We start from the raw sequence: 15,357 nt of genomic DNA on the forward strand, positions 1-15,357 counted from the left end.
CTCTCATTCACATGCAGAATCTCAAAACATTGCTCTGCTAACAGGGTGGAATGGTGACTTCACATAGCTGTGAGGAGGCACACGAGGAAGACGTCAGTCAAATGATAGGAACTTTTGGAATAAAGGGGTGATATATTCAAGAGTAATATGTTCTGTTCTTGAAAAACACTGAGAGAATGAAGTGAGAATCGGCTGGATTTCAGGGTGCATATTGAACTTCCAGAAGCCTATTGTGTGCCAGTGGCTCATATCTACAATCTTAGCTACTCTGGAGTATGAGATCCAGAGAATCATGGTTCAATGCCAACCTAGACAGAAAACTTCATCTCCAAAATAACCAGCAAAAAGCTGAACTGGAGATGTGGTTCAAATGGTAGAATGCCAGCCAAGTATGTACAAGAAATGGTACCATATACATGGTAAATATATGCTATTTTATGTTGATTAAAATTTTCAAACATACATAAGTAAAATACATATTGTGATAAAATGGACATGACACAAAACTTACCATTTTAACTATTTGTAAGTCCAGTGCCACTATGTACATTTAAAATGTTGTGTCTCAAACCTTTTCTGCATTTTAAACAGTGTAGACATCCCCCTTCTCTCCTTACCCCCAGGAAACCCCATTTGACTTTATCTGCATGGCACTCCAAAGCCTGCCTTTATCTCTCAAGGTGCAACGCCAAAGAATGCCACGCTCCTTCTGCAGGAAGGTGCCACCCTGCCTATATGAAGAGCTACTGCTGCTGCTTCTGGTTCAAAATTATAAAAGGCAATGCACATGTGAAAAAGAGGGTCACTGGGGGTTTCTGGGGTTTCTTCCCCCTTCCCCTAGGAATCGACAGGACTCAATGCGTTCTGTGTGTGTAGCTCAAGGGTCCTGAATGTGGTCAGAAGTGGCCTATGTCTTTCAAGCTGACAGTTTGACGGCAAGCCTGGGGTGCAGGAGCCTCAGAATTAGCAGGGGCTCCTGAAGGCTGCAGGCGTCAGGCAGCCAGTCTTCCAGTCCTTGGATTTCCTGGAGATGCAGCTCATCAGGAAAGGACCAAACAGCCGAAGGAGCAGCATTTCAGAGAGAAGGCTGGGGAGGGAGGAAAACAAGCAAGATGACAGCTCTCAGCCCTGGCTGAGATTTAGAAATGGAAAGGAACATTAGGTAGACAAGAGCATACCACTCTAAAGGCTGGCACAGAACTACTGGCAGGGTGGCTGAGCGCACAGGTTGGCAGGGGGAAAGGCTGCAACTAATGTTGGTGCTGTCCACGGGGGTAGGAAGGGGTCATTCTCAGCTCGAGTCTTCTCAAGGCCTCTGTCTGGTGGGATGTTTGTTGTGGCAATGAAAGGTTCAGCTCAGTCCTCAACATCCACCAACCATTCAGCACAGTCAACTGGAAGGCAAGAGCCTCCGAGCTGACCCAGAGGAGGGGGTCCAAGCTCAGGATTTCCAGCCAGGGGAATTGTCCACTGGACAGAAGCCACTTCTCATTGGAAAGGATCTTTGCCTATAGACTCCCTCCAACCTGATCTGTGACTTCCAAGCTTCTGGAAGACGGGAGTCTAGTTTTCATGTTGTGTCATTTGTGGAGACAATGTCCTCCGGAGAGTGATACTGAAACTTTGGGCCTCAGCTGCCTCATGTGCCAGCCCTCCTGCCACATCTGTCCCTTTAGTGAACTTGGCCTTTCTCTCCCTCCATCCCACCTGTCCTGGAAACACCAGGGGAGCTGTGAGAGTCCCCAGGGGTGTGCAGGTTCTCTGTGCCCAAGAGTGTTTACACGTTTTTACAGTGATGATGTTTAGTACATAGCCAACTTGTGTCACCTCCCCATTTCTCAGTGTCTGCGTGAAGCAAACGTGCACATGCGTGGAATGATGACACCCAGGATTGACTTAGGACATGACCTCTCGCCAGAGTGAGTCTTCAGAGAGGACTTCAACTAGCCTTCCAGAACTTTCCCCAGGGAAACTGTGTGTCTGACTCAGGGAAGTGCTGATACAGGGCCTGTTTTTAAGAGATTGCTTTGAGGAAGCCTGTTAACTACTGTTAACCCTCTACCCAAGCTCTGCTGGTGAGGCCCTTGAGCAATATGGCAAGATGCAACTACTTTAGTCTGAAATAGGACAAGCCAATGGTATTAGTAATGAAGAGAGAAAGAATCTTCTCTTTATCGGTTAATAGGCAAAACCTACTTCAGAAGACCACCTACAATTCTAGAGAAAGTGGTTTTTGGTGGAAACTTAAGAAGCCCCTGGCTCCCGGCCCATTCGTTCTTGGGAACAGAAGCTTTGGGGCTTCCTTTGGCTGACATGTGATACTATTTAGTGAACTAGTACCCTGATCCCACACGATTATGTCCACAGAATCTCATGGTAGATCTTACTAAGATTTACTAGGGGGAGTAGAAGATGATGTCGGAAATTCTCAGACCACCTCTTAGTTGGAAAATGATTGATGTGAATCATTTAAGTTTTCCTTAACATACTTCAGTGGGTGCCAACTTGGTTTAGAAACAAATCAGACATTCCCTTCTCCAGTTAAAAATGGGACAGATGGACAAATTCCGAATAGTAAGTAGTCAACTGTCAAGACTTTAATAATGGCAGAGAGGATGAAAGTATGTGGCTGATATGGCTGTACAGTATTGGGGACCTCCTCTGAGAGCCTCATAAGTTTGAAGTTGTTTTGCTGAGAGTTGATGGATTTCTGGTTTACCCATCAACTGAACTAATCTCCATGGATACCAGGACGTTCCATCTGGTTGGAGGGCTGGCATGAGGCTGGGATGGGGTGGGAAGGGGAAAGAAAACCAGTATCTTCCTAGCTCCATGGAATTACGTCCTCAACACCAGAGACTCACCAGCTGGGAGCGCATGGTGCCACTCTTAAGTATACAAAGACAAAAACCAAAACAAACCACCACCACCACCTCACAAAATTCCAAATGGAAACTCTGAAGATCTAGTAATAGCCTTCAATGATTTGCTAAGGGAAAGGAAGACAGTAAGGAAAAAGGAAGGTGAGAAAATGTGTGTGTGTGTGTGTGTGTGTGTGTGTGTGTGTGTGTGTCCTGGGGCTGCTTGATCTCAAGGACACTTTTTGCTCAAGGCTAATGCTCTGCCACTTGAACCACAGCACCACTGTCGGTCTTTTCTGTGTATGTGGTACAGAGGAATCTAACCCAGGGCTTTGTGCATGCTAGGCAAGCACTCTACCATTAGGCCAAACTCTGGACCCGGGGTTGGTTTTTTTATTCAGTGTTAATGCTCTACCACTTGAATCTGAGCTTGTCTGCTTGCCTGCCTGCCTTCCTCCCTCCTTCTCTGTCTCTGTCTATTTGTCTCTCTCTCTTTCTGCTTATTGAAGAGCTTCACATACTTTTCTGCTTGGGCTTAAACTAGGATCCTCAGATTTAGGCCTCCTGAACAGCTAGATTATAGTTAATGGGCAGCAACACATGGCTACGAAACTTTAAAAAAACTTTCCCTTTTTGTATCATACAAACTCAGCCCAATTAACCACCAGAAAACTGGAAGTGGTGCTGTGGCTTACCTGGTAGAGCAGTAGCCTTGAGCTGAAGAGCTCAGGGACAAAGGGACAATGCCCAGGCTGAGTTCAAACCCTACAACCAAAAAAAAAAAAAAAAAAAAAAAAAAAAAAAAAGCAGGAGGACTTTGAGTCACCTAACATTTTTGATAAGGAAAAAAAAAACAACATACCATTACCACAAAAGTCATTCTCTTACTGGATAGGACCATTAGAATATCAAGTATCAGTTTTATTCACAAGGTTTTAAAAAGTCTTACAAAATTATTTGTATAGGAAAATGTACAAACAGATAAATTCCAGTATGCAAACTAATCACAAAATCTAAATTGATTCAAACTAGTCCCAAAGCAACGAGTTCATTTCTCTTTCCCTTTTGTCTTCACTAACAAACACTAAACCTAAGTGGCAGCAACATGAATGTTTGACCTAAAATACAAAAAATCTCTAGTGAAAAATATATTCCATATATACAAAACCGGGGGGGGGGGGCAGGAAAGGTCTGACTTTAACTTCTGCAGTGTGAGGAGCAGTTCCACAAGCCCTAAGCCTGAGGGCCTCTCAAGTGGGTTTCCTGAGAGCAGCCCAAGTTGGGGCCCCAGGGTTTCATTCCCAGCAGGAGGGTCTCCTCAAGCGTTTGTAAAGGTATAACTTGTTACAGTACATTTCTAGAGTAGGTGGAGTAGAAGTAAGTGGCAGTAGCACGTCTCCATGTTGATACACATAACTGGGGCCTTTTCAAAGTCAGTATCATATGGAATTCATTTTTAACCCTGATCATTTCTCTACTGATCCAGAGTGATGTTTCAGCGAGTGTGGACTTTTCCTCTCTCCCACCACCAGCGTGTGTTCATGAGTCAGAGGCTGACAGCAGCTCTCCTCTGATTCCTGGTTAGGTTAGAGAACTTCAAGGTATATGTCAGTGGTGTAAAGTCGCTTCTAGCCACCAAAGCTTGTCAGGATCTTGTCCAATAGAACCTTCACCGTTGATCCATGACACATTAGAACCTAAGGCATGGAATCTTTCAGTAGAAAAAGAGGCAATCAGAGGTGTGTTTTTTCTGGAAAGAAAATGTCCATGAATATAGCTGCTGTGGGTTGTCCGTACTTAGAACACATTTACCATGAGAACAAGCAGAAACACCAGGTTGTGTCTTGGTAAGTACATAGGCTGGACCATCTATCCATTAGTCTTTGAAGTTGATCATGTGACTTCTGGTTCGGAGAAGGATTACAAATCAGCCTGCAGTTTGTTCTTGCTTTTTGTGGAAGTTTCAGCTTACAACTGGTCTGGCTCAGAAGCAACTGGTTGAAAGGCTTCAAATGTCATCAGTTTGGTTCTGATTTATTTTTCCCCTTCTAGGAGCCATACAGGGTCCAGCTGGCTCAGGATAAGCCTAACATGGGGTGTATCCTTTGGTGTAGACATATCACTTCCACGGCAGGATGGGGACTACTTCAGGCTTCCTGAAACAGTCCCAGAGGAAAGCTTTTAGGTTCAAGTTAAAACTACTAAGAGATAATTGCAAATGCTGATTATGAATAACTACACTTATTCTAACTATGAATTGCTTATGTAGAAGTGTAATTATTGGTTGGATCCATGAGTTAATACTTCATGGGCAAGAAGACATTTAGTTAGCAGTATTCAAATACTCCAGTAACTTTGTCCTCTGAGAGTACGATAAATGCTCTAATTTCAACACATAGCTATTCCCATTTGCCAAGTTTATTCAGAAGATGAAACTATAACCCCCAACAATCATGATGACTTAATAATGAATTCTTTGGCTGATTGTCAACCCTCATTCGAACAAGACAAACATTTCTTCAATGTGTTAGAAATCACAGTCTTTCACCAAAGAGACTGAAATGTTGTGATGGTTTTTCCTTCCCATATATGTCACCCAATCAGGACTCCAGTGCCTACCTGAATTCTGAATTCTGTTACAAATTCAACAAACCAGAAACTCCAGGCACAGACAGAATTGAGTAGAAATGTTAGTAATAAGCTGTAGAAATAAAATTCTTTAGAAGATGAAACCATATTTTCTGTCTTGGAAAATAGCTTGTTAGGAAGAAATGTTAACTTAGCCTGTAAAAAATAAATAAAGCTAGTTGAGTTAAAACACTCAGCTCAGCTGGGCATTTGTGTCTCATCCCTGTAATCCTAGCTACTATCTAGAATCCTAGCTACTCGGGAGACTGAGATCTGAGGATTGTGGTTCAAAGCCAGCTTGGGCAGGAAAGTTTGTGAGAGTCTTACCTTCAGTTAACCACCAGACTACTAGAAGTGGCACTGTGGCTCAAAGTGCCAGCTTTGACCAGAAGAGCTTAGGGGACAGGACCCAGGCCCTAGGATTTCAAGCCCCAGGATTAACAACAACCACAAACAAAACACCTGGTTAGTCCTTTGATAAAAAGAAGACATCTGAACCCCACAAAGGTTTGTAGTAGTTGTCATTTCCTATTTTCTTTTGAACATTTAAGATTCATTCACTACATTTCTGATTCATTAAATGCAATAGAAGAGAAAGTATTTTTCAGAAACTGGAGGAGTCTCTCCCTCCCTCTCTTCCTCCCTCCCTCCCTTCTTTCCTTCCTTCTTTCCATGCTGGTCCTGGACTTGAAATCAAGGCTTTTGTGCTCTTATTTGGCTTTTTCCAGTAAAAGCTGGAAGGCAATTTATTGTGTAAGCCACAACTTTTGTTTTTAAATGTTTTTTGCTGGTTAATTGGAGATAATAGTCTCAGGATTTGTCTGCTCAGCTGGCTTTGAAAAATGATCAGATGTCAACCTCCAGAGTAGCTAGGTTTACAGGTGTGAGACACCATTGCCTGTTTCACAATCCTTCGTTCCTTCTTTCCTTCCTTTCTGTCCCAGGGCTTGAACTCAGGGCCTAAGTCACTTTCCCTGAGCTTCTTTTACCCAAGCGCTCTATCACTTGAGCCACAGCTCCATTTCTGACTTTTTGGTAATTTATTGGAGATAAGAGTCTCACAGACTTTCTTACCTGGGTTGGCTTCACATTGTGATCCTCAGATCTCAGCCTTCTTAGTAGCTAGGATTACATTCATGAACCACCAGTACCCAACCACACTTTTCTTTTCTTTTCTTTTTTTGCCAGGGCTTGAACTCAGGGCCTGAGTACTGTCCTTGGGCTTTTTCAAGGTTAGCACTCTATCGCACCACTTCTAACTTTTCTATGTATGTGGTACCAAGGAATGAAACCTCGGTCTTCGTGTATGCTAGGCAAGCACTCTACCACTAGGCCAAACTTCCGGCCCCCACAATGTATTTTTTGTTTGTTTGTCTTTGGTGGGTCATGGGGCTTGAACTTGGCCTGGGCACTTTCCTTGAGCTCTTCAGCTCAAGGCTACCACCCCATCACTAGGCCTGGGCATTGTACCTAAGCTCTTCAGCTCGAGGCTATTGCTCTACCCTGGAGCCAAGCCCCACTTCCTGTTTTCTAGAGGTTAATTGGAGACAAAGAGTCTCAGGTCCTTTTGTGCCCGGGCTGGCTTTGAACCTTGACCCTAAGATCTCAGCCTCCTGAGTAGCTAGGATTACAGGCGTGAGCCACCGTGCCCGGCTCACACTCCATTCTTGATTGAGACTCACACTCAAGTAATCTTTTATCTTTTTTATCATCATGAAAGCTGTACAAATTATGGGATGACTCAAAAAGAACACGATCAGAAAACAATCTTTCATAGCGAAAATAGAGCTCAGCTGTATACAGGTTATACTTATTTGCTTAATGTGTTTTATTCGTCTCTTCTTCATTTCCTCCATTTGGAGACCAAAACTAACATTTTTTCCCCCTTCAAAGCCAAGCAGTGTTTTTCTTTTCTTTTTCTGCTTCTATAAATTCTCCAGAAACTTGCTTGGTAGTTTAAAAGAAGACATGAGCATGGCAGATTTAGATCACTGTATAGCAGATTATACAAGAAACACACCTGTACCTGCGCCATAGTTTGATGTTGACTTTGTGTATGGGATAAGTGAAGTCTCATCGAAGGGGCAGGGGAGGTGTAGGAGAGTGGCACATGAGCAGTATGTGCTCAAAGTGTTCCCAGCTCTCAGGGTGCAGGAAGACAAGTTCAGCAAAGGCACAGCCAAGGGCCCCTTTTGCACTGCCTCTCTCCTTCTCCAGCTAGCAGTATGCCTGGAAGCTCTCCCATCTATAAGCTTGCCACCTCGGCCCAGCTCATGTGATAGTTTTATGATCATTACTTTAGTTTCCTTCATTCACAGTCAGGTTGTTTAGAACTGAGTTCAAAACTCACTCTCCTCCCCGTCTTCAATTGCTGTGTTCTGGGTTTCTCTGATTTGGCTAATAGATCTATCTGATTAGAAATGCGTGGTCATGATCAAGGAGCCAGTGAGTCAATGCCAGTTTGAGCAGGAATGTCCCTGAGACAATTAGCTATCCCCCCACCAAAAAAAAAAAAAAAGGGTGGGGAGAAGATTCCAGAAGTAGAGGTGTGGCTTGAGAGGAAGAGAGTCACAAAGTCAAGAGACAGCTTCAGACAAGTTCCAGCCCTAGTAAAAGCACATACTCATAGACAATAACTAAGGTCTTATTCTGCAGGGTACACCAGGGTGGTATGGCTCACACCTGTGAGAGGGTGAGAATGGAAGGATGGTAGGTCATGGCTCAGTCTGGGCACAAAAGTTTGTGAGACCCCCTCTCTGTTCCATGCATAACTAGATGTGGCAACCTGCGCCTGCCACCCCAAGCATCATGGGCAATTGAGGCTGGGAGGATCATGATTCTAGGCAAACCTGGATTTTTTTTTTAAGTGTGTGAGACCATTTTCATGGGGAGGGAAGTTTGATACAGTGCTGTATGCCTGGAATCCCAGCTATGATGAAAATCCTAAATTAAAGTGGAGTACCTATTTGGGATGAGATGGGAAGGAAGTGAGACCCTATCCTAAAAATAATGAGTGAGAACCAGAGCTGGAGGTGTGGCTTAGAGGTGGCATACAAGTCCAGCAAGTGCAAAGTCCTGAGTTCAAATCCCATACCATCGATAAAAAAGAAATTAGAAATGATGGAAAACCTCCACAAGCTTCCCCACATTTTATGGTGGGAACTGAGAACATTCTAGTCTGCCATGAAGCGATGACTTACCTGACTGGAGGGCAGGATGGTGAACTGCATCGTATCCCCAGCCTCTTGGTTTAGCTGGCTTCGAGCACTCCGTGTATCCTGAGGCGATATGGAGTCCATCGTTGTATCCTTGTATCCGGAGAAATCAGTAGGTCCTGAGAAGCTTCCAGCATGAGCCAAAGTGAGATCAGCTCCTCCAATCACCTCTTGACCACTGTTTGAATCTAAAGATGTTGAGTTTCCGTGGGGTCCACATTCTCCAGTCATCTCAGGGTAAGAGTCACACAACGAGATGTCATCGCCTCCCGTGGAATTCCGCATGAGGGGCCAAGCGTCGGAAAATTCACCGCATGTGGACCGAGAAAGGGTCCCGAAGAGAGCTGGCATCGCCTCCCCCAGCGGGGCTGTGCTTCTGAACACAGTAGAGAAGATCTCTAAGTATTCCTTGGCACCAAATGACATGACTTCAATGCAACATTTCTCAGGGAGGAACTGGCAGCTGGTAAGTCAGACACACTGGTGATAGACAGTAGTTTTCTATATCTGGCGTAGTTTCCAAGGTCTAAGCTAACTTTTTTTTTCCTGTTCTTTCTAGGTCTTAGCTGAGTTTCTTTGATGGCTGTTCTAGGACTCTAAAATAGTGCCTCACCAGTATACAACATATTAAACGTGACTTCTCAAAGACAGAGATGTCCTGAATGTAAAACAAAAAATAAAAGCTAGGTGCTCATGTCTATAATCCTAGCTATTCAGGTTGAGGGTGAGATCTGGAGGACCATGGTTCAAAGACAACTTAGGGAGAAAAGTCTGTAAAACTCCATATCTAAATAACTAACAAAATAAGCTGGGCTGGAGGCATGGCTCAGATGGTAGAGCACCAGCCAAGCAAGCAAACTGAGAAAGGCTGAGACAAGAAAGTCCATGAGACTCTCTAATTAACCACCAGAAAACCGGAAGTAAAGCTGTGGCCCAAAGTGGTAGAGGGCCAGGCTTGAGTGAAAAAGATCAGGGACAGGGTCCAGGCCCTGAGTTCAAGACCAACAACAATAACAACAACAACAGAACTGGTTGTTAATTCCTCTTGCAATTCCCATAGTGTCACTGGAAATAGAGTCCTCGAACTTTTCCATGCAAGCTGACAGTTTAGTAGAACACATCCTTGAAAAGGCAAATATATAAAGTGGTTCATTGAACACCCAGTTACCTCTCATGAGGGGTGGCCTTTGAATGTACCCCACAACCAATAGCTGGGCGGGGTCTACTGCAGGTTTCCTCACAGCATAGGGAGGGGATCAGGTGAACCGGCCCTGTGAAAACCAGTAGAGACTGAGTTTCAGTCTGAGTCTCTCTCCACAGCATATTTGTTAATTACCAGGACAGCAATAACTTCATAGTACAGAGGCCTGGGAGAAACTTCCTTAACCAAATGGCTCAGATTATCCTGTCCAGGCCTAGGACAGAGGGACACAGTGTCAGCTGATCTAGTATACTGACAAAGCCAATAATGTCTCTTCTGTGGCATTTCAGAATTTGATCTAAGAACACACTGGATAAATAATTCCAAACTGATGAGCATCTAACAAAATTTCTATCGGATGTTTTTACAAACGTCAATGTCTGGTGATGTTTGATATCCTCAGAAAGATTAAACAACATTCCCACATTAAAAGAGACCATAGATGGTCTGGGAGTTTGGCCTAGTGGTAGAGTGCTGGCCTAGCATGCACAAAGACCTGGGTTCGATTCCTTGGTACCACATACACAGAAAAGCCGGAAATGGTGCTATGGTTCAAGCGGTAGAATGCTATTCTTGATGAAAGAGCCCAAGGACAGTGCTCAAGCCCTGAATTCAAGCCCCAGGACTGGCAAAAAAAGAGACCAAAGAGATTTTTTTAGAACAAAACTCAATCCTGTCATCTGGGATTTTCTTTCACATCCAAGGAGACAATGAAGAAAATTCCCTGCCTGCTCCACCCCCCCCCCAAAAAAAAAAGAAGAAAATGTGAGCCGGCACCAGGTCCATGCTTCTAATCCTTGCTAGTCAGGAGGGTGAGATCTGAAGAACATGGTTAGAGGCCAACCAGGCTGGAAAGTCTGGTAGACTCTAATAGCCACAAAAAAGAAACAACAACAACAAAAAGACGAGGTGTGCTTCAAATAGTAGATCATCTGCTGTGAGTAAAAAAGCCCAGTGAAAAGTCCAGGCCCTCATTTCAAGTGCCAATATGGATACACACACACACACACACACACACACACACACACACACACACACACACACGCTACCATTAGAAAGCCACACCCACTGCTTTGTACATGGAGTGATTGATTTTTTTTTTTTTTCCCCCCCATGAGTCCTGGGGTTTGAACTCAGGGCCTGGGGACTGTCCTTGAACACATTTTTTCTCAAGGCTAGCACTCTGCCACTTGAACCACAGCACCACTCCTGGCTTTTTCTGTGTATATGGTACCGAGGAATCAAACCCAGGGCTTCAGGCATGTATGGCAAGCACTCTAGTACTGGGCCACACTCCCGGCCCTGTGGACTGATTCTTGACAACTTCCATCGCTCTGAGCCACCGAAGGAGCTAAGTCCTGCAGGAATGAACTCACCGAAGGTCTGGGCTGGGTCCTGGTGGCACTGACAGCAAGCTCTGTGCCCGTAGTTGCTGAGTTGAGGCCTGTCAAAACAGGACAGCTCAGAACCACTGTACTGAATATCTTGTGACCGCAGAGACCCTAAGGAAGGGAAGCAGAAAATTCTATGAACTCTACAGTTTCTCTAAAGGAGCCTGAGTTAACATCATAATACAAACTAGTACTCGTCTTGCTTTTCTACTTTTTTTTTTTTTAATTTTGGTGTTTAAATGGAGATTCGAGTCTCATGGGTGTTCTTGTCCAGGCTGGCGTTGAACTGCAATCATCAGCTCCCCTGAGTAGCCAGGATGACAGACATGAGCCAGCAGTGCTTAGCTGCTTTTGTATATATATATATATTTAAAAAAAAAGAAAAATTAGCTGTCATTATAATTTCTTTTCAACTTTTAATTTGTTACAATTTTTTGTGACAGTTGCTCCTCGGCTTACTCTAATTTGTTATGTTCTGATCACTTCTGGTAAGTTGAAGACACTTGTGAAGTATAATCTACTGGGCATTATAGATAGCATAGCCTTGCCTACCTCATGTATATGTATCAATATTTCCATTAGCCAACTGTGGAGCAATCCATGCAAATCATATGGTGCAAAGCCTATTTTATAACGCAGTATTCAATATCTCATACAGTAAAACAAACAAAAACCCAGAACTTTTTATCACTATAGTAAAGTGGACAAACTGTTAAGCTGAATTATGGTAAGATGAGGACTGCCTGCATTTCTTCTCACAAGGGAAATACAAATACAAAAGAAGTGTTAAGAAAGCTCAAAATGAAGCCCAGTACTGGTGGCTCCTCCTGTAATCTTAGCTACTCAGGGGGCAGAAAAATCCTTGAGACTCTTATCTCCAGTTAACCACCAAAAAGCCTGAAGGAGAGCTGTGGCTCAAGTGGTAGAGTGCTAGTTCTGAGCAAGAAAGCTTGGGACAGCATCTAGGCCCTGAGGACTGGTATCTCACATGAGCGTGTGCGAGCACGCGCACACGCGCACACACACACACACACACACACACAAGATTGGATGTAGAGCTGTGGCTCAAGTGGTAGAGCAAGAGCTAAGAGTTCAAGTTGCAGTACTTGCACACAACAACCCATTAAGCAAACAGTCAGCTCCTGGCACTCACAGCTGGGCTTTTTCTCCATGAACTGTCTCTTGCAGTAGATGACACAGAGGATGAGAAGAGCCAGAAGCACTGTGGCCAGAGCACTACAGATCACGGCAGCCAGAGCTGTGTCTCGAGGGCTGGAGACTGTGGATGCGATTTTTACGAGGTTGACCTTGCTGGTACCTGGAAGGCACAAGAATAGGGACTGTTATATACCTTTGGCCACTTCATAAATACCAAAGCTTACAGGACTTGTCAGCAAACAGTCCTCAGGGTGGCAGAAATGATACCCAAGGAGAGCAGCCCAACAGGCGTATAGGTGCAAGTACTTTCTTCTTCTAGAAGATTTCTGCAATGTAACATCTCCACTCTGGACCCTAAAATGTGTAGGAAGTGTTCCCGCAATACTATACATAATCCTGTGTGCCTCAGGAGGCAGAGATTGGTGTTTGGTCCACAAAAGCAGAATTCTGGTCTGCCATCTTGATTTGTGAGTCTGTATGAATTCGCACAGTAGTCCGGGACTGAAGGGAATTGCCACCTTTCCAAAATGAGCACGAATCAATATTTTAATGATATCCAGTTGCTGCAATATTAATCTGTAAATGAAAGTGCCTCCAATAGGCCCCTTCTCTATTAATTTTCTTAATCAGTCTACAGGGGGACAAGAAAAACACACAAGTTGGCTGCGAGTTTGGCCTAGTGGTAGAGTGCTTTGCCTAGCATGCATGAAGACCTGGGTTCGATTCCTTAATACCACATACATAGAAAAAAGCTGGAAGTGGTGCTGTGACTTAAGTGATAGAGCTCTAGCCTTGAGAAAACCCAAGGACAGTGCTCAGGCTCTGAGTTCAAGCCCTAGAACTGGCAAAAGAAAAAACAAAATAAAATAAAATAAATGTACAATGGTCTTGGAGATGGTACTATGATTTGAACTCGGATCCTCATGTTTGCTGAACAAGCCTGGCTCCTGAAACAGGCCTTCAGCCTGTTTTTGCATTGGTTATTTTTTTAGAGTCTTGTGTCTTGTCCAGGACCATGTATAACCTTTGGTCCTATTTTATACTTCTTACCATAGCTAGAATGACAGACACATGTACCAACATTCAGCAATTGGTTAAGAAAGGGTCTCACAGACATTTTTTTTTCTGATTCTGGGCTTGCACTCTGGGCCTGGGCACTGTCCTTGAGTTTCTTTGGCTCAAGGCTAGGACTATTACCAGTAGAGTTGTAATTCCAGGTCTAGCTGTTTTGGGGAGTCTAGCTGTTTGAGAGCCTCATGGATTTTCCTGCCCAGGCTGGTGAGTCTCAGATTTCATCCTTCTGAGTAGCTAAGTTTACAGGTCTGAGCCGTGGCACCCAGCTTAATATAAACTCTCAGTTCTGCATTTTTGTGTAAGACAAGGTATCATACCTGGGTACCCATGACACCTGCAGAGTCCTCGTGGGAAGCTGGGCTCTGGAATTTCCTACTGGATCTTTCTTTCTATGTGCAGGCTGATAAACCATGTTTTCTACTAGCATCTCTCTTATGGAAAATGGGCTCTTCATTACTAGCTTTACTTTGTGTGTGTGTGTGTGTGTGTGTGTGTGTGTGTGTGTGCATACATACATGTGTGCGTGTACATAGGGGGTGAGTCATCTAGTCTTGGGGCTTGAACTCAGGACCTATGTGCCTTTTGCTCCAGGCTAGTCACAGCTTCACTTCGGGCTAATTGGAGATAAGCATCTTTTCTGTCCAGGCTGGCTTTGAACTGTGATCCTCAGGTCTCAGCCTCCTGAGTAATTAAGACTTACAGATGGAAGTCACCAGAGCCTGGCTCTAGCTTTAATTGTTATACAGACACCAGCACATGCTTGTTCTAAATGTTCAGTTCATAGATCAATTAATATATTGAATTCCTGCAAAAAAAAAACCTCTAGCAGCACTTCGGAAGGACTAGTGTTACCAGAATTCCACTCTTCCTGAATTCGAATGCATGTCTAATCTCAACCAATTCAGTTACTGACCTCTCTCAGACTCTTAGAGGATTGGGCTTCAGAAATTAGTTTAGAAAGAGGATTGCTTTCAGAGCTTAAAATTTACAATATGCTGGAGGCATGACACAAGTGGTAAAGCAAGCATGTGGCCCTGTGTGGTTTACTGGTTTTGTGATAAAAGTTATTCTGAAGGACATTATAAAATATTCAGAACCTAGACCACAGACAGGAGAGACTGACGTTAAATGTTAGCCCTATCAGATGCTTACCTCCCATAGTAACTTTCCCTTCCCCTCCTTCCTTCTCCTGTTCTTCCTTACCCTCTCCTCCTTTTCCCTGGCCTTTCCTTCTCCCTTCTCTCCTTTGCTTCCCTTTTCCTCTTCTTCCCTTCCCTTTCCTGTCTTATGCTATATTCTTCCCAACCATTTGAGTAAGACATGTATAATACACACACACACACACACACACACACACACACACACACACACACACACACGAGCGGAGGGTAATTGGCTCAAACTTTGTATATAGGCAAATCAATTTTACTTAATCTGCTAGCATATACAATGTGGTTTGGCTTAATTTAAAACATAAATATGGTTGCACAACTTCAACCTGCCTTATCCCTAAGATTAAGGAGGTTACTGCTGTTTTTACCACAGTGAAAGCCAACATAGGACTTCAAAGCTTCTAGCTTTGGGATGTTATTTTTAACACTTGAAAGGTGTATAATTAGATGAATGTTAAATATAGTATGAAAGAGCCCATTGTAAGTTATGCTTTCTGTCTAGGCTCCTGTTTTATTTTTGTTTTTGTTTTGTTGGTCAGTCCTATATAGGGCTTGAACTCATAGCCTGGTCACTATCCTCGAGCTTTTGTGCTCAAGGCTAGCACTCTACCACTTTGAGCCATAGCTCAAAAACTCTTCCAGTTTTCTGGACGTCTC

The 15,357-nt window shown here is 43.8% G+C and overlaps 1 protein-coding gene across 2 annotated transcripts in view; it reads right to left on the reverse strand.

Annotated features, from left to right (window-relative positions):
• Nucleotides 1–4,368: 4,368 nt before the first annotated feature.
• The window catches only part of Tnfrsf19 (TNF receptor superfamily member 19), a 58,595-nt gene continuing 47,606 nt past the window's right edge, over nt 4,369–15,357 (reverse strand). For both annotated transcript variants that reach the window (XM_090342396.1, XM_090342397.1), the window contains exons 6-10: nt 12,450–12,614; nt 11,282–11,407; nt 9,873–9,975; nt 8,690–9,080; nt 4,369–5,017 (exon numbers count right to left, since the gene is read on the reverse strand). In XM_090342396.1, coding sequence (XP_090198522.1) covers nt 5,009–5,017; nt 8,690–9,080; nt 9,873–9,975; nt 11,282–11,407; nt 12,450–12,614 — 794 coding nt within the window. In that variant the 3' untranslated portion in view covers nt 4,369–5,008. The remainder of the gene's footprint in view (nt 5,018–8,689; nt 9,081–9,872; nt 9,976–11,281; nt 11,408–12,449; nt 12,615–15,357) is intronic.

The sequence above is a fragment of the Megascapheus bottae genome, chromosome 11, assembly GCF_031878675.1.
Source record: "Megascapheus bottae isolate mThoBot1 chromosome 11, mThoBot2.hap1, whole genome shotgun sequence".
Taxonomy (NCBI): Eukaryota; Metazoa; Chordata; class Mammalia; order Rodentia; family Geomyidae; genus Megascapheus; species Megascapheus bottae.